General features: G+C 50.0%; 1 protein-coding gene across 2 annotated transcripts in view; it reads left to right on the top strand.

Annotated features, from left to right (window-relative positions):
- The window catches only part of P3H2 (prolyl 3-hydroxylase 2), a 108,638-nt gene that overhangs the window by 75,515 nt on the left and 13,952 nt on the right, over window positions 1-19,171 (top strand). For both annotated transcript variants that reach the window (XM_054040227.1, XM_054040228.1), the window contains exons 2-8: window positions 1,526-1,672; window positions 3,209-3,398; window positions 9,203-9,334; window positions 11,389-11,531; window positions 12,612-12,701; window positions 14,048-14,088; window positions 15,476-15,570. In XM_054040227.1, coding sequence (XP_053896202.1) covers window positions 1,526-1,672; window positions 3,209-3,398; window positions 9,203-9,334; window positions 11,389-11,531; window positions 12,612-12,701; window positions 14,048-14,088; window positions 15,476-15,570 — 838 coding nt within the window. The remainder of the gene's footprint in view (window positions 1-1,525; window positions 1,673-3,208; window positions 3,399-9,202; window positions 9,335-11,388; window positions 11,532-12,611; window positions 12,702-14,047; window positions 14,089-15,475; window positions 15,571-19,171) is intronic.

Here is a 19,171-nt window from a genome sequence, read left to right as displayed (position 1 = left end):
GCCAGCTGACTCGTGTGCGGGGCTCGGGCTGCGGGGCTGTTTCATTGCTGTCTGGACTCTGGACGATGGGAACCCCGCGAGCCGGAGTCAGCCACCCGCCGCTGTCCCATGGTAGCTAGTTACTGGGTAGACAGGCCAGGTGCAAGCTGGTCCAGCCGTGTGCTGGGCAGACAATGTGCTGATGCAGGGCGTGCTACTTCGTTGTAACCTACGTCTTGAGCCAGAGCATAGACTAAGAAAGAAGGCAACAAATGTAAGGGCCCCCACGCCGATTATCTGGTCTGGGAATCTGAGCAGCAGACAGGACCAAAGCAAACAAACCAGTGTGGTTTACCGACAACCCACGGTGCTGTCCAAGTGGCACGCGGTTCGTGTTCGCAGCCCTACACCCTCAGTCATGCTGTGTTGTGACACTGTGAACTGGCCAACGTCCAGCACGGGCTCTTGTTCTCTTCCCGGGAGAGAACGACATCCTCTGGAAGCCGGCCAGGCTTTGTGGTCCCTCTGGCAGGAAGGCTGGCGTGCTGGGTCTCCGTCAAACGGTGGTAATCGAGAATGAACTTCCCACATGTGCACAAGTGTGGTTGGAATCTGCTTCCCAGTGCCGTACGCAGGCAGGAGGCATTTCAGGGAGATAACGTCCGATCATGGAGTCAGGGCTGTGCACCTGGGAAATCCCTCCTCCTAACTCACTTCTCCCGGGGTGCCTGAAAACCGCACAGCCGTGGCCTGGCAGCTGGGGTGCTGGGCCTGCTGCGTAGAACGCTTCTCGGACAATCACGCTGCTCCCAGTGCGGGGCTTCCGTGGGGATTCGGGTCAGAGAGTTGAGAGGGGTCTAGAATGGGAGGGGTGGCTGGTCTCTCTCTCTCTCTCTCTCTCTCTCTCATGTGGCCTCTCAAGCTTCCCCTGAGACCCTCCCAGATTTCTTCCACAAGTCCCCTAGGGTTTGCGTTCTGCACCGTGTCGGGGGGACGTGGTGACGATGGTTTAGGCATAGCCAGTCTCTGCACCAGGCTGTGTATATTTACTGGCTCCAAGCAGCAGTTAGTGCCACTCTGTGCCTGCACCCACCTCTGAAGGAGCTGCTACCCCATAGTACACTTGGAGAAACCGAGTCACGGAGAAGCAAAGTGACTTGCCCAAGGTCACACAGGCAAGTGGGAACAGACTCCCAATCTCCTGACTGCCCTGCACTAGGCTGGCTATGGCATTGAAATCACTTCCTTCGTTCTTCATGCTCAGTTTTTCCTTGATTTCGCTCATCACTCAATGTTTATCTCATTTGCTGCTGGTCCCTTCCCAATCCCTGCTTTTGGCCATTGATTCACCCTTAGCACAGACGAAATGGCAGGATTTCCTCCCTGTCTCCAGCAGCGGCTGGTGGGGTGGGCTCAGATACCCCCGGAATGCCGAGCAGTGGCAGGTGGCGAAAGAAATCTTGAGTGTGGTGTCTTCACCCGGAGGGTGGTTCTGGCTTGTCTTAGCAGGACACTTACCAGCTGGCTGTTTCTTCCCTTGTTTTAGCTGAACCAGCTGGAGGAGGCAGCAGATGCAGCTCACACCTTCTTCATGGCAAACCCTGAGCACATGGAAATGCAGCAGGACATTGAGAACTACAAAACCATGGCTGGGAAGGTCCGTCTGGTCGATCGAGAGGCCAAGCCGCACATGGTGAGTTTGGAGAGAGGGTTTCCCACTCAGCTGAACAAGTATGTCAACTGTCAGCCAACTTGGGGACGAGTTTTGGGCCTGGAGGAAGGTAACACAGGGGGAGGGATAGCTCAGTGGTTTGAGCATTGGCCTGTTAAACCCAGGGTTGTGAGTTCAATCTTCAAGGGGGCCACTAGGGATCTGGGGCAAAATCAGTACTTGGTCCTGCTAGTGAAGGCAGGGGGCTGGACTCAATGACCTTTCAAGGTCCCTTCCAGTTCTAGGAGATGGGATATCTCCATTAATTTACAATTTACTGGCCAAGCTCTGTTGGACGGCATTTACAATGCTGTGACGTGAGCTCTAGCAGGCTAGCACAAGAATATCGGCGTGCGAGCCTTCTGCCATGTCTGTGAGGCAGCGTTTGTCAATTTCCACCCCGTAGCATCTGCCTGGCTGCGCCGTTACCCTGTGCATGGCCGAGAGGTAACCACAGTGTCCGTGGTTTACGTCAGTAAGCATAGACCTGGCAGCATGCTCATTTTGCATTCATTTACACTTCCCTACGGGCGTCTGTGCACCTGTATTTTCACTGTATTCCAGCCATATGCATTTAGCCAGGGCACTTATTCACCCACCTGTTTTATCCATGTACATCCAAGGCGATGCATCAAATGTGAAATTCTGAGGGCTAAGCCCTGGCTGGCAGTGGACATGCCAGTGTTCCCTGGTTGTGAAGGTTCAACTGGGAAAGCAAATCTGTCAGAATTCCCTTTTCTTTTCCGATGTGTGTCCTCTCGGCGCTGACTGCACATCCTCAGTTACACGTGTCCCCTGTTGTATGCCTGGTGACCCAACGCTCCAACCTGTTGTCTCCTTAGAGGAACTGCTGACCCACGCGCTGACTGCTCTCGGTATCAGCAAGGGCCTGGTTTGGCAGACGGCTCAGTAAATGGCAGGCTTTGCACACGTTTTGTAAATGGGTCTCACACATTGACATGGGGCGGGATTCTGCAGACCGCCTGAGATGCACCCTGCACAGGATGGTCTGAGTGAGGGGGGAGTGACATCTTCATTCCCTGCCTCCTCCAGCCCCGGGCCTGATCCAGAGCACAGATGTGTCTCTTTTCCCAGCCGTGCCACCAGTGCCAATGCTGGGCAAGGTACCGGCGTTAAGTCAGGTCCACGAGCATGATCCAGCGCTCATTGAAGCCCATGGAAAAACTCCCATGGACTCCGTAAGGTCTTGGATGTGGCCACGTGTTATCTAGTGGTGCCCAGCCGGTTAAGCTAGCTTTACAACTGCTTTATGAAGCAACCAAAATGAACCCAAAAACTGGGCTCATCGCAGTCACTGGCTAATGATTTCGTAGAGCTCGGGAGAATGTACACCCAGGAGGTTCATTAAGCAAACATCACCGTTCATTCAGCATAATGTGCAGTTCGACAGGATTCTCTTTTAGATCAATGTGCCCGACGGGCACTGATTTAGTCCCAGTGTTACAACACCTCCCATGCTTCCCGGCTCCCTAATGAGCCTGCCGGGCTTCTTTGCAGGAGAACTACAGCGCAGGGGTGAAGCACTATGACCAAGAAGAGTACGCGCTGGCCATCGAGTCCTTGGAGCGAGCGCTGCGGGGCTACTACACCGCGGATGTGGAGTGCCGGGTCATGTGCGAGGGGCCTCAGCGGTTCGAGGAGTACGAGTACTTGGAGTATAAAGCTGACCTCTATGAAGCAATTGCAGGTGAGGTCTCTAACCAGTCCCCAAGTCCCCTTGAAGCACAGGACGTGTATGTGCCTTGGCTCTGGGGGGTTTTCAACTAGAAACTTTTGCACCTTTGCTGAATTTGGCAAAGCAGCTTCCCTTCAATAGCCGGCAGCGCTGAACTGTGAAGCCAGCGGGGACCCGGGGACTCCTCCTTTTAATCCGGAATCGGAAACAATCTCCTTCAGTGGGCCTGGGGCTGACGTTCCGAGGTGCTGAGCCCCTGCACTTTTCATTGATTACAGTTGGTGGTGTGGGTGCTCAGCACGTCTGAAAATCAGGTCCTCCGCCTCTCTGCCTCCGTTTTCCCCTCTGCCGAATGGGGACATTAACGTCGGCCTGACCAGCGTGCTGCGTGCCGTGCACTAGCTAGCTGTGTGGAAAGTGTTCTGAAGATGCTACGGGGTCTAGAACGATGCGCGTAAGGACACAGGACTGAAGGAGCCTCCTGGGTCATAGCTAGGGCCCTACCAAATTCACGGTCCGTTTTGGTCAATTTCATGGTCATACGATTTTAAAAATCGTCAATGTCATGATCTCAGCTATTTGAATCTGAAATTTCACGGTGCTGTAATTGTAGGGATCCTGACCCAAAAAGGAGTTTGGGGGGGAGAGAAGGGGGGTTCACAAGGTTATTGTAGAGGGAATTGTGGTACTGCTACCCATACTTCTGCACTGCTGCTGGTGGTGGCGCTGCCTTCAGAGCTGGGCGGCTGGAGAGCGGCGGCTGCTGGCTGGGAGCCCAGCTCTGAAGGCAGAGCCGCCGCCAGCAGCAGCGCAGAAGGAAGGATGGCACGGTATGGTATTGCCACCCTTCCTTCTGCTCTGCTGCCTTCAGAGCTGAGCCCTCGGTCAGCAGATGCCACTCTCCTGCCGCCCAGCTCTGAAGGCAGCAGCGCAGAAAGAAGGATGGCAATGGTATGGTATTGCCACCCTTTCTTCTACGCTACTGCTGGCTGGGTGCTGCTGTCAACGCTGGGCACCTGGCCAACAGCCGCCACGCTCTGGCTGCCCAGCTCGGAAGGCAGTGGAGAAGTACGGGTGGCAATACTGCGACGCCCCTAAAATAACCTTGTGACCCCCTCCTCTCCCCCTCCCCCCGCAGCCCCCTCTTAGGTCAGGACCCCCAGTCTGAGAAACGCTGGTCTCCCCCGTGAAATCTCTGACGTATAGGGTAGAAGCACAGAAAAGACCAGATTTCATGAAGGGAGACCAGATGTCATGGTCCATGACGCATATTTCATGGCCGTGAATTTGGTAGGGCCCCACTCATAGAGTCCGGTGCCTGCCATATGACCTCATTCATAAACTTCTCATGCTCCATCTTAAAACGAGCTCGGGTTCGTGCTCCCCGAATACGGATTGGAAGGCTGTTCTTGAGCTTGTGCATGCAGGGGTCCAAGTTCATCCCCGAAGTCCACGATGAGTCTGCATCTGAATTTCATGACTGGTCCCTGTCACCGTAACAGGCTGAACCAAAACCCCCAAACGTCCGGAATCCAGATTCTGCCGGTTGTGCACTTGCTGACCTGCAGGGCCCTCTGGCATGCTCCAAAGTCGGACATGCAGGGGCCTGGACTTGGGAGCAACGCGGCCCCTGTGTCAGGATAATGTGTTCACAACCCAGTGAATGATAACCGCTAGACTCTGCCCTTCTGTCGCTCTTTCCAGCGGAGGGAGCTAAAAGCACTGTGCAAATGTTGCATAGCACCCCGGGGACAGGAATTACCCCCCTGTTTATAAAGAGGGGAAAACGGGGGCACAGAGAGGAAGCAGCTTGCCTGTGATCAATCAGCGAGTCATTGGCAGAGTCAAGACTGGAACACAAAACTCCTGGACCCCAGTCCTGTACTTTCACCCACATGGCCATCCTACCTTCCATCTGCCTAGACTGCCTGAGCTGGGGAGGGCTACACAGCTGGGTCCCGGGACAGGCAGGCATGATAAATAGGCCCAGCACATCTCATCCCTTGTTTTCATCCGGGAGGGAGGGATTTTGTCAGGTCATATTCTGAACAGCTCATTGTCTGAAGAGGCTGGGGACACTGACAAAAAAATAGGACAGATGCTAAAATAATGGGGAAACAGCAAAGAATTACTAGAGATTAGAAACCCGGGCAGGGAATTGAACACTGCCGCTATACTGTCCTTTGATTTGCATGTGTGGTCCTGAGCAAGGCAGGGTTAAGTGGGAACCCTCTCTCCATAAACTGGATTGCCTGTAATTAGCAGTAAGGGAAAGCCCACTTGGCTTCAGAAGTCCTATATCTGCAGTTGGCCTGTCAGCTCTGAGAGCTGATGCACGGTCTTTGGGGGATTGTTTTTCGGCTGCTGCTAGGGAAAATATTTCCATTCAAATGCAGATTAGTTTTTATTTGTCAAAACTCATTTGCTAGCACAAAGTTGAGAGCCCAACTGAGACCAATGAGACAGGAACCAATTAGTAAAGCAAGAGGGAAGACTTTGTCTGATGATTTATCGATCGATCAGTTTTGGAACAAGACAGCAGATTGCTTTTAATATTTAGTCATGCAAGAAAAAAAGAGAAGTTTTCAAAGGCCGGATCCGCAGGTAGATTTCATACCTGTATGTCAGTTAGGGATGTCATTTCCCCCTTCCCCCCAATATAGATACACCGGTACATACCCTAGTGTAGATATAGTTATATTGCCGTAAAGGTGTCTTCTTCTGCAATATCTTATTCCCCTTCCCCTACAAGAATAGAATGGGGGGAGGGATAGCTCGGTGGTTTGAGCATTGGCCTGCTAAACCCAGGGTTGTGAGTTCAATCCTTGAGGGGGCCATTTAGGAATCTGGGGCAAAATCAGTACTTGGTCCTGCTAGTGAAGGCAGGGGGCTGGACTCGATGACCTTTCAAGGTCCCTTCCAGTTCTAGGAGATAGGATATCTCCATTAATTTAAAATAAGCTATCCCAGGGTGACTGTGTCCATACTAGGAGGTGTGTAGTGCTTTAACTATACCAACATGGTTAAATCTACACCAATATAATAAAAGTCCCACTTTTGTGTGCGGATAAGCCCTAAGAGTCTCCGCGTGATAGGCTAATACCGCTCTGCCATCCATCCTCTCCGGTTACCTATACCAAACCCTGGGCATCCATGCATGAGACCAGGAAAATCTGCTGCTCCTCCTCCCCCTGGAGCATGTTCCCAGAGACCAGCACTGCTGAGGTCCCACCTCCTTTCCAAACAGAGGGTTCTTTGCTGAGAGTCCCAAGGAGACAGCCCTAGCGTCAGTCAGCTTTGATCAGCCTCCTTTGGGGAGATCATTCGGCAAAGCTGCAGGTGGGACTCATTCCCAGTGGGAAAAAGTCACGCTGGTTTAGTGCACGTATGTTGTGCTTGCTGCGCTCGGTGGCTTTACGCTCTGATGGCAATGTGTGCGGGGGTGTCGTCTGGGGAATTGTCAGAGCAGCAACCGAGTCAGGTCGTGCCGGGAGGAAGAGGAGCGTTGCCGTGGCATTAGTGAAGGGTGCCACACCCGGTGCTCTGGAAAGTAAAGCCCCGGAGCAGATAAAGTGTGGGCAGTGCAACCTCCCTCCACCCGCGCCCTGTCACTGTTTCTCACAATGGACGCAGAGGGACCTCATCTAGGCTGAGAAGATTCTTCCGTGTCCGTAGCCCATTCAGTCGTTGGCCTTGCTGCTTACTGGGGCCAGTGGTGCGAATGGTTTGTGTGATGCTGTCCATTGGGAACTTGAGAAAGACCAAGAAACTCACTTCCCAGAGGCCACTGAACAGCCATCATATGAGAGAGGTTTTCAGTTCTCACTTAGATTTAACTCCATGGCCAGGAGGTGAAAGAGTTTACAGCCCGTTACCAAGTCCCAGAGCCATCCGGCCACCCATAGAAACCAACTTGACTGGAGCAGCTAGGCAAAATAATGTAGACTCCTGTTGCTGTTACTTGTCTTCCTACGTAGGACTGAGAGTGATACACTACAGGATGTCTTACTCCGTAATTTACTGACAGGTCTCTGGTTCCCAGACTCATTATATTTAGTGGAAAGAAGGAATTCTGATGCTATTGAGAAAACAGTTTTAAGTTTCTCCAAAACAGTGTTTCATTTCCTATCCTGACTACTTTGTAGTGCTGCTGTGGGCTGTTGACGATGCAGAGATGGCTGCATTTCAATGGTGGGTAATGATTCCTGCACTGTAGCCTGTAAAATTTTGAAGGACGCTTTGAGAGCATTGAGGGGAAGCACTATATGTCAGTAATGATTGATATTAGGATCTGCTGCCAACCTTCAGATCTAGGATGCTCCCAATAGATTTAAAGTTTAGCTTCCCCCTCCCCCACTCTCTGAGTGTGTATGGAAAATCAAATGTCCACTCACGCTAACAGTTCTTTGAATCCCCAGAGCAAAACGGGGACTGTTTTGAGTTTCCACTTGATTTCAATGCAAATTCCGAAAGCCGGCGTTCTGGCAGCTTGGGGGAGCGCTCTGGTAGCGGAGCGCATGTTTTATTTCAAACCCATGTTTGTTCCTTAAAGATTTTAATTGTATGCAGAGACGCAGCAAGCAAAGTCAATTTGTAAGTACATTGCAGAAAAGGTCCCAAAGTGGAATCAGATGTCCGCTTTGGCTTATAAATGCTACAGCTGACACAGCACATGTACTGTATGCTTTCACTAATTAGAAATCTTGTTTATGGCAGATGCTTGCTAGTCCGTTAAATTAACCGGAGAAATTTGTCGTCTTTAAGAAGCGATGAACAGAGGTCGTCTGCCGATAGCATTTCCCCCCTTAATATTAGCAGTCCACATTCCGGCCAGTTTAGCTTGAGTGTTCGCACTGAACTTCCCAACCTGACTTCAGCAGTATTGTCACTCAGCTGACACATTCTGACACATACCAGAATGTCACTCAGCTGGTATGTGCCCCCTATTGTGCATTATGCTGTTGCAATAGAAAAAGGATCAAAAATCCAGTTCTTAGAGTCTTTTGAAAGAGTTCTCCAACAGGAGTATATTTCGTTGTCAAGGGATGAAATTGAACACAGGAAATTATAGGCTGCGTATCTGCCAGAACTTTCTAATAGATCCTGTTACTTTGTAGATTAGTCTCCAGAAGGAAGCAGTGGAAACCTTGTTGCAAAACACATTTAAAAACAGATTGAACAAACCACTGGAAAATATGCAGTAGGGAGCAATCTTACCCTATTCCTCACCCGATGGGCTAGATGACTTCATAAGTCTTTCACATCTCAAGTTCCTTTGATCTCTTTCTTGGTGTCCCTCAACTTCGTTTTGACCCTCAGAATCCGACAACTTCAGTTAATTCCCATTGCAAAGATCTCTCAAGAGGCCTATTGTACGTCGAGGTAGCTTTGCTGTGGCTTTAGACAGAAATCGTAGCTTTTCCAGTACAGTCTCTCCTCACCACGTGTGCAAAATTAACATCCTTGGAAATGGACATGGAGTAAAACATCAGACACCTGCATCCAAGTTGTGTCTGCAGAGTATGTGCTTGCAAGATGCTCAATCCCCGAGTTTAGTTAAGGGTCCTGTTAGAAAGGAACATGGCAGAAGTCCCAGATATTGGGCATGGACAATGTGTTCCTATAACTTGCTGAGCACCCTTATGTCCCACTGGCTTCTCCGGATATACTCGGCAGCTTACAGGATGGGGGCCCCTGTGTCTTTGATCTACTTGTGACATGAAAGTTGGTCTCCATAAACCCAGCTGAGCTCGTCTCAAGAGCTGATCATCACCCTTCCGAGCACAGACATTGTCATGTCTCTCTTTCCCTTGCAGATCACTACATGCAGATCCTGGTGTGTCAACATGAGTGTGTCCGAGAACTTGCCACCCGTCCCGGGCGTTTATCACCCATCGAGAACTACCTTCCCCTCCATTACGACTACTTGCAGTTTGCCTATTACAGAGGTAAAGCTGGGCTTCTCCATTTCTAGCAGCCCTTGCTTGGTTTTGTTACTCTTTGGGTTAGTGGAGACTGTTTTATTTGGGGATTTAAATATTCTCCTCTAGGGGGTGTGCCATCCCAACGTAATGGCACTGGGTAGCTTATGAAAGGAGACTTAAGGAGCTTGGCTTGTTTAGCCTAACCAAATGAAGGCAGAAGGGAGATCTGATCGCTCTCGATAAATACATCAGAGGGATAAATACCAGGGACGGAGAGGATTTATTTAAGTTAAGCGCCAAGGTGGGCACAAGAACAAATGGAGGTAAACTGGCCATCAACAAGTTTAGGCTCAAAATTAGACAAAGGTTTCTAACCATCAGAGGAGTGAAGTTCTGGAACAGCCTCCCAAGGGGAGCAGTGGGAGCAAAAAAAAACTAACTGGCTTCAAGACTCAGGTTGATAAGTTTATGGAGGGGATGGTATGACGAGATTGCCTAATGGCATCTGACCCATTGGCGACTGCCAGTAACAAAAATACTCAACTGCTGGAGATGGGACAACAGATGGGGCAGTCTCTGAGTTACTGCAGAGAATTCTTTCCCAGGTATCTGCCTGATGGGTCTTGCCCACATGTTCAGGGTCTAACCAATCGCCATATTTGGGGTCTGGAAAGAAATTTTCCCCTGGTCAGATTGGCAGAGATCCTGGGGGTGGTTTCACCTTCCTCTGCAGCCTGGGGTGTGGGTCACTTGCAGGTTTAAACTAGTGCAAATGGTGGATTCTCTGAAACTTGAAGTCTTTAAACCATGACTTGTGCACTTCAGTGTCTCAGCCAGAGGTTGGGGTCTATTTCAGGAGTGGGTGAGGTTCTGTGGGCTGCGTTGTGGAGGAGGTCAGACTAGAATAGATCATCACGATGGTCCCATCTGACATTAGTCTATGAGAGCATGAGAACCAGAAAATAAATCCGGTTAGAAACAGAGAGTGGAAAAGCCCTGTCTAGTGTTACTCTCCAAGCTGAATGAAGTGCAAAGAGTGAAGGGCCAGATTTTTAAAGGTATTTAGATGCCTGAATAGGCACTGGGTAGGGGAGTTAGATGCCAACGCGCTGTTGAAAATCCCACTATGGGCTTATCTGTGTCTTTAGGCCCCTAAATAAGCTTTAAAAAGTCTGGCTCTAAGTGCTTGTCTAAAAAACAGCATTCCCAGACTCATTTGCTCACAACCAACCACCACAAACTCCTGAGATTGGCTTAACAATCACGAGATTCTTTTTTTAATGATACATTTTGGGATCTTTTCATTGGCTTTCTGGTTTCGAGCCTTTGGAGTTCATGTTTGTGAGCTTTTCACTGCAACCACTAGGGCTATAAACTTCTCTTTTAACGAAAGGTGAACTGAGAATCTCGTGTAGTAACCTAAATAAACACCAAAGATTGCGAGAGTCGCAACGAAACCGCAAACATTGGCAAGACCATAAAAGTAATGACTTGTGCTTATTGTCGATAGTAAAACAACATGTAGGATAAGACAATGGTCTGTTTGTTTATTAAAAGCACCCACAATTACAGTGTCCTAGAGAGGAATATACTAAGAGCCCGAGAAGGGGAAAATAAGCAAATATGGCAATACAACATGAGAATCATAAATCATACTTAAAACTGGAAGGTTGCTCATTTCTCATATTCACTGAATTCCATCCCCCTTATTTTCTCTCGGGGATTGGGGTCTGCTGCTGATTCCGGGCTTCTGTCCTAGCTCTGTCCCTGATTTGCTGGGTGGCCTCGGAAAAGTCACACAACTTTTCCGTGCCTCAGTTTCCCTCTATGTAAAATTGAGAGTATAAGACAGAGCTATTGCAGAAGGCTGTGGTGGAGCTGATACATAAATGTCTGTCATGAGCCTGGGGACCATAAAGTGAAAGTCTGTCTGAGTGAAAAGTCTCATCATTCTGTCTCTGGCTGGCTTCTTTCTTACCTCTGCTCCTAGTGCGCTGCAATGCACCTGTCACACCTGAGTCCCCTGGATGCCAGGTAATCCCCATGCCGTCCCCAACCTCTGCTCTGCTCCCTTGCAGTTGGCGAGTACGTGAAAGCCCTGGAATGTGCCAAGTCCTACCTCCTGTTCCACCCGGACGATGAAGCTGTCATGGAGAACGTGGATTATTACAAGAGCCTTTTGGAAGAGACTATGGAACCGGAGACCATCAAACCCAGAAAGGTGAGTATAAATGTATTGAAATGACCCTGCCCGGCACCACAACTGAAGCGTTGTTTGGAAGTAGCTCAATCGATGCAGTAATTTGGCAATCTCCTCGTACTGTCACCGATTCTGAGGAAAGGTTAAAGGACTAAGGGCCAGGTGGTTCTCTCGGTCACATCGGTGTAAATCAGGATTAATGCCAGTGGCTGATGTGACCGTTTTTAGCCAAATGACAGCCAAGCAGGGCGGATGTGATGCCCATGTATGTGTACGGCCCAAGGAGGGAGAGGGATTGTTTAGGAGGACAGGAGTAGGAGCAGTGTGATGAAATAGGGTAAGGAGCACCAGGAGAACGCCAGACATTGACGGCTGTTAGTCAGCTGGGGAAGTGGTGAAAGCCAGTCTTATCGCTTGAGTCATTTAAAGCTAGACTGGGCAAAGCACTTCAAACTGTTCTGCAGGGAACAGCTTTGCAGTAGGTGGGGTGGGGACTAGCCTTGGGTCAGATGACGAAACAGGACTTATTGAGTCACCACTGGAGGAAATGTCTTTGTAGCGATAATTTTCCCGTCGTGGGTACCTTTCCCATGCTGGAGAATGTTCCCGTCACAGCCCTGAGAGATGTGTCATCCTGCCCGAGCTGGATGTATCTTAGATGCTTATCTGGCTCCCATTTCCCTAGTGCCTCACAATGGGTAAGGAATTTATCCTCACAACAGCCCTGTGCAGTAGGGCAGGGCTGTTATACCCGTGTGCCAAGGGGAAGGAGGGGGACAGAGAACCTGAGGCCTGGTCTACACCTAAAATTTAGGTTGACCTAGCTCCTTTGCTTAGGGGTATGAAAAATTCACACCCCTGAGAGACATGGTTCAGCCGACCTAAACCCCAGAGTAGACGCCGTTTGGTCGATGGAAGAATTCTTCCTCGGTACTGCCTCTCGGCGGCTCCTACAGCGACGGAAAACCCCTTCCATCACTGCAGCAAGTGTCTGCGCTTGTAGCCTCGGTGCTTTGCCCGAGGTCACGCAGGAATCCTGAATCAGAGGCTCATGCCCTGACCAGCCTAACGCTTCCTTCTCCCTTCCCTCGGCTGTTGCAGGAAGCTGCCAAGTTTCTGAGGCGTCATAAGCTGGAATCTGACCTCTTGCAGATGGGAGCAACTGGCCTGGGATTCGTATACACTGAGCCGGTAACAACATGTAGCTCTTCCTGGCCATTACAGTTTGTTAGTTCCAAACTTTGCCGCTTGGTTTCGGTCCGGTTTTCTGTCCCCATTAGCAAGGCCAAGCGTGTGAGGTGAGGGGTACGGTATGTCTCAGAGCAGTCTATCAATGTCCGTTTAAGGCCAGAAGAATTTATTAGCCTGACAAGCCATATAGGTGTTACCAGTGTGTAAAAGAGACGGACCTCACCTGTTAGACCCCCATCACTGTAGTAGGTGGCTGTCTCACATTCTTTAATATGGGCCCCTTCTCAATCTAGTTTTTTGTGACCCTCATTGTGGTTTTGTCATCCATGAAGCACGCAATTAATGAATTAAACCTCCCAGCATTCTTGTCTACTGGGAAGTCATGTTAGCCATGTTTTGCTGTTGGGGAAACTGAGGCAGGCACAGAGCGGCAAAGTAACTTGCCCAAGGGCACAAGGGAAGGCTGTGGCAGAGCAGAGAATTGAACGTGGACCCCAGGCCAGTGTGTTAGCCATTGGAACATCCTTTGTAAGCAGCTGAAGTAATGGATTTGCAGATTAGAGAACATCCTGAATGCCACTGGACTGCGACAGTGCTCCAAAGCCATGCACCCATGACTCCACCCATGTGGAAGTGCCGAGTGAAATATGCACTTGGATTCTTTGCTCCTTTCCCTTCTGCCTCAGCCTTTCTTCAGGAGAACCAATGCCATGGCTGTTACCTGGACTTTGTGCCATTTGCTGACACTGTGACCTGTGCACCTTTCCCTAACCCATGAGGGCAGAATGGTCCTGATAGAGATAGGAGGATCTGGACCCTCTCACAGTCTGGAGAAGTTTGAATGTGGAGGTAGACTTCATAGCGTGGCTTGTCTCTGTAATACCTGGACTCTGAACACAGCTCGACTTGGGGAATACTCAAGTTCAGAACCAAAGACATCTTGGCCCCATCTCTAGGGTGTTGTGGAGTATGTCAGAGCTGCTAACATCGTCTGGTTTGTTGCTTGCCCTTCCTGCAGAGATCAGCAAGATGCGACACAAGCACCACTGCATGCGTTTTGGCATAGCTGGATGGAGAAAAGCGTGTGTGTGTGTGTGTGTGTGTGTGTGTGTGTGTAAGAGAGAGAGACCACTACAGTCCATGGAGAATGTCACAGAAAGGGTGTGTAAACGTGCTACCTGGGACATACCAGCACAGACATCACCTGCACATTCCCAGGAACCCGTTTTTTCTACATTCCCATCTCCAGTGTTTAAAAACTCAAATGTTCTGTTTTTCCTCCCGAATTGTTTTCGTGAGTCACTTTGGTTCCGTGTAAAGAACCCGACCCCCCTCTCTCATTGCAGAGTTACTGGAGCAGCTCCGGCGCCCGTCAGGACGAGCACAGGTAAGTCACTGACCAAAGGCACAACCTTGTTTTCTGAATTTAGGGTTACGCAGGAATCAACACCGGGTTTTAAAAGGGACGCTGCTGCGATCGAGAGAACAGTCTGTTTGCTGAAGAGAGCTGGAGCGGTACCTGGTGTTTCCAGTCCTGAACTCCAAATGTCCCAGCAAGCACAGTAACTCAGCAGAAACGATGGGTCCCTTTTCAATCTAGTTACAGACCTTTCTGTAGCACCCATCGTGGTTTGTGTCTTGTAAACATTAATGAATTAAACCTCCCAGCACCCTTTTCTAGTAGGGAAATGGTGTCAGCCAGGTTTTACTGATGGGGAAACTGAGGCACGGAGTGCCCAAGTGACTTGACCAAGGCTACCCAACCAGCCAAGAGCTAGAACCCAGATCTCCTGATCCCTAGTGCTGTGTGTGAGTGCGGAGAACATTCTGCTCTTAGAACACACGGTTCTGAGACGCTCTCATCTCATTCAAAGCCTAGCACCTCACCTCCGTGCACCATGCTGGGCCGTGGGCTCCGGACTCCTTCAGAGGGGAGAGCACCACCTGTGGAAGCACTCGTAGCCTTCCTGCAGCACGTAGGTGTTCCTGGGAGGTCTCCGCCATAACGATGGACCTAGTGCGTTTAGCTTGTGAGACCTGACGGGCTCAGAGAGCACAGAGCAGGGGTGGGGCTGCACATGTGTCTCTGCAGTGCCTCTGGGTCACAGATAAACTCCATGGGTGAGGCATTGTGGCATGCACAGCTACTGCCCATAAACCTAAGGAACCTGCTCTGGGGAGCTTCAGTCTCTTTGGTGTGAATATGACACCTTTCAAAAGCACAGAATACTACCCCAAAGGTTTGGGTTTGTTTGTTTTTTTTTTAAAAAGGCAGTTCACGTGGATTGTGACCCATCACCCCAGTGGCAATCCCGTGGTTGGTTAGGAGCTGTGCTGTTATAGGACAGCACTATTAAGCATGTCTGCCATGCTATTCTTTTCCTCAAGTACTAGTTTCTGGTGGTACCGGTTTAGACGTGTTCCCAAACGTTTTGCAGGCCACTGGTTCCAGCCTGGTCAAGACCATGCAACCAGCGTACAAACACTGAGGCCAATGTTTTCAGTGACTCATGATTTTAGGGGCCCAGACACTGTAAAGAGGTCCAATTTTCAGCAAGTGCAGGACCTTGCCCTGCCAAAAAAATTCAGGTCTCTTTTTTTGAAGGTGTCTCAGGTTGGGCCCCCAAAATGCCTACTCTGTATTGAACATCGCCACCTTTCCTTTCCAATGTATTTCTTGTCCTGATCTTCTGACGGCTGCAAAAAAAGCAGCATTCCCAGAATCTGAAACCACTGAAACCTCGTGGCTTTTCCTCTTCTCTCCTGCTCCTCAGAGTCCCCTCGGGTGTTAACAGTGAGCTGGCAGATGGTCCCGCCCTGTCTGTAGGAAAGAAACCTGCACCCAAAATGGATCGAGAGCTGCGGGAGGGTAAGTCTGTGCAAGGGATCTCCACCCAAACCAGAGGCTTTCTGGGAGCAATGAAGACATGTGTTCTGTCCATAGAGGGGATGAAGCCACCAAGTCACATCCGGGTGTCGGCTGTGGGAGTTGCAGTTCTGTTTGTTACAACTCGGTGTGACGGTGCCAAAGTGAGGGACTTAATGATGCCCTGCAAATAGGGCCTAACTCTCCACACTGCTGAGCATTCTCCACTGAGCTCAGAATTGGGAGATGGGAGACTGGATTTGGTGTGGCTCGGAAATGGCCGTTCCCGTGTTGTGATTTATACTGACCCTGAGCACTCTATACCCTTAGTGCTCTGGGGTGCCTTTCACCTTCCAAACGTGGTCCGGCCATTAATCCTCACGCGATACCCCGGGAGGGGAGTATTTCCCTGTCGCCCAAAGTCGCACATTGAGTGACCGTGAAGCGTTAGACTTTTGGGGAATTCCTAGCCCCCACCCCATTGCTAGTAGTCCTAGGCCTAGCCTCCAACTCCAGTAAGCACTGCTGACTTGTTCTCCTTGCTTGCAATTTCATAGCTTGGCTTGGTTCAAGTTATTTCCTTCTAACGCCTGGTAGGCACATTTATCTGTCAGTTTTCAGCTGGTTCAGTAATTGTTTCCCAGCCAGAGAGAATAGCCACCAACTATAATACTAACAGTTGAGCTTTTCCCTAGGATGATTTTGAAATCAGGCACGCTCTTGCCAAACTCCAAAGCCATTCCTTCGCTACAAGGCAGCCTGACAGCAAGCCAGCCATAGCAGATCTCCTGTCTCCACCACTGAGCTGGCTCCACCTTGCTTGGGCGGGAGAGAAAAATCACGTCAAATATGAGGACCTTTGCTCTGCTCTTTGGATGGGGGAGGGGAGGGTTCTGCCCTGTGGCTGTCACTGTAACCAGATCTTGCAATGCTTCCTGGGTAATCCTGGCCATTGCTCCCTTTGGAAATCATGGTCAGCAGCGGCAGTCAAAAACGATGCAGAGCATGAATAACACGGTGTGACCAACACTGGGGGAAACTAACATTTGCACTTGCCAGGGCCACATCAGCTACTTGTTCAGATCATCAGCGGCTGTGCCCAGTTTGCGTGCAACGAAGCACATCACGGCCACCGTCGGCTTTAATATCAAGGCACAACTCTCAGCAGCAACAAACACTCCCTCCTGAGTTGAGTGGCCCCGCAGTCTTGGACCACGCTGCATGTCCCTCCGGGGGCTGCGTTTGGCCCACTTTCGCGGTAAACGATCCATATATTGCTCTCGCACAGCACAGGCAATGTCGGAAAGCCTGGTACTTGAGAGCTCTCGAGTAAGCTGCCTGGTACAAAAGCTAATTGGGATTTTTTTAGTCGAATCCTTTTGGGTTTGTTTTTTCTTTCTTTAATTTTTTGTGGGAAATTTTCACTTTAGCTGAAATTCTCCAAGTTTTCAGTAAAAAAAACCACACACCAAAACTAAAAGACTTTCAGTTTCTGTCTCCCCCCACCTTTTAATTTCTTTTTTATTTTCCCTGTTTCCAGTGAAAAAAGGGGAGAAGAAAAGGGGGACATAAGGAGAAAGGATTGGTTTTTTGTTTGTAAAAAATCTGAAAAATCACTCTCTGAAAAATGGGTTTTATTTTTCATTCCTTTCAGAGATTTGCCCATAAAACCCTTTGTGACAGACTCTGTCCATGCCACATTTGGGACCTGATTCTTTCCCATCCTGGCTTTGCATAGGCATCATTTCATTGAGCTCAGTGGACTTGCTGCAGATTCCCACGTGTGTCATTTAGATCAGAATCTGGCCCCCTGGGTGTCTAGATTTAGCCCAAGAAAATGCCAGTGATCTTGTTGCCCTGTTCCATTCCAGCTTGTGTTGACGCACGTACTGCCTTAGATATCGGAGCCCCTCTTTTCATGAGCATATAAAGTCTCGGGACACACGGGAGGCCAAACAAATCATTAGCACCGTCACTATGTGTGTGTGTGATGTTAGGTTTCCCCTTGATCCCGCTGCAGTTGTAACCACAGGCCCGGAAAGCTGGAGGATCCAAGTACATACCTAAGGTGTGATACAAGGATGCAGTGTTCGCACTACAGCACCCACGGCGGCTGCTGCAAGTTGGCTGGGTCAGCTCAGTGCAAACCGGCTGTAAGGAACCAAAACACATTTGTAAGGCCTTCTGTTCCTTCAGGCTTTTTTGTTCTTTGATCTCGACCCACACTGGGCTCCTCTCTGCCAGGATAAACATCCCAATGTTGCAGGACGCCAAAGCCAGCCAGCGCATCACGAGCCTCTCCAGAAAATACTGCGCTTGAGGATGGGCTCCCAGAGCACCTGGAGGAAAGGGACGGCAGCTTCAGCTTCTCCACGCACCAAGCCACCTCCTGCCATCCTCGCGCCAGCCCTGGCCACATGGAACAGGCACTCGGGATGCAAAGACCATATTTGTTTTGAGCTAAGGGTTCACCTGGCTTTGAAGTTACAGGCAAACCTTGATTCACTCAAATTCAGGTTTAACCAAAGATTGGTTGTGTCCTCTGAGCCTGGAGAGGGCACGAAGCAGAGCAGGGAAGGGATGAGGATGGCCAAAGTTAGCCGAACTCCCAGCGTTAGCATTATTCCAGAAGCTGCCGGTTTCATTGCCTGTGGGGTGTGTGCAGGGTTTCTCCAGTCCTGAACATGACGTGGAGCTGCATTGCTGCAAAGCGTAGTGGCTCCACAGGGCTAGAGCTGCTGGGCTTTGCAGGAATGGAGCTGCTGGTTCTCCAAACAGCTGATCCTCAGAAGGTTTTGGTGTCTCCTCAGGATTTGAGTACTTGGGTTTTGCCTCCAAACTCTGATGCCAAACTCCTTTGGGTTGGCCGCCCCCGTTTGTTCACAAAGCTGGCCAGAGGATTGATTCAGAATGAATCTTGCAGCACATGTGAGCTGTCAGAACGAATACGGCGTCTTTTTTATTTTTGGCTGCAAATGATCTGTTGTAACCGTAACATACAGTTGGCGTCATTCGTGGCTTTCCCCAGCGGATGACTGGAATTACAAAAATATCGCCAAAAATGAAAAGCCTCCCGAAGGGACAACCATTAGAGCTCCATTCCTGAATGGCGTAGGGTGGGGATTAGTAATAGGCTCTGTTCCTAATCCCTTGATCTTTTCACTGCTTGGGACCGTTGGTCTGACTCCCCGCTGATTTGTGGTCAGTGGATCAGGCCCCAGATCTTGTTCGCTTTACTCCCAGAAGGAGTCCTGTTAGCTTCCACTGGATTGTTCGCTTGGGTGAAGCAAACAGAATTGAGCCCTCGGTCAGCTGTTTAGTGGCTTATATGGGCCTGTCTGGGAAATCTCATAACCACTGGGATGCCCGGAGTTAGATGAGATGAGGATGACAAGGACAGATCGCTTTCAGCACTGTCTGCTGGTCCTGGTTACATTCAGAGGACTGCAAGTCAGAGCTCCTGGGTTCCATTCACTGCTGCATGGGGCCAGTTAACCCCTTTGGGCCTGCGTTTGCCCATCCTCTAAGTAGAGATGCTGCTGCTTCCCAGTGAGAGGCTCGGTGGATGTCTGTAAAGTGTTTGGAGACCTCCACGTGAACAGTG

The sequence above is a fragment of the Malaclemys terrapin genome, chromosome 9, assembly GCF_027887155.1.
Source record: "Malaclemys terrapin pileata isolate rMalTer1 chromosome 9, rMalTer1.hap1, whole genome shotgun sequence".
NCBI classification, from domain to species: Eukaryota; Metazoa; Chordata; order Testudines; family Emydidae; genus Malaclemys; species Malaclemys terrapin.
The sequence above is the reverse complement of the archived record's forward strand: the minus strand, read 5'-3'. Positions and strand labels throughout refer to the sequence as shown.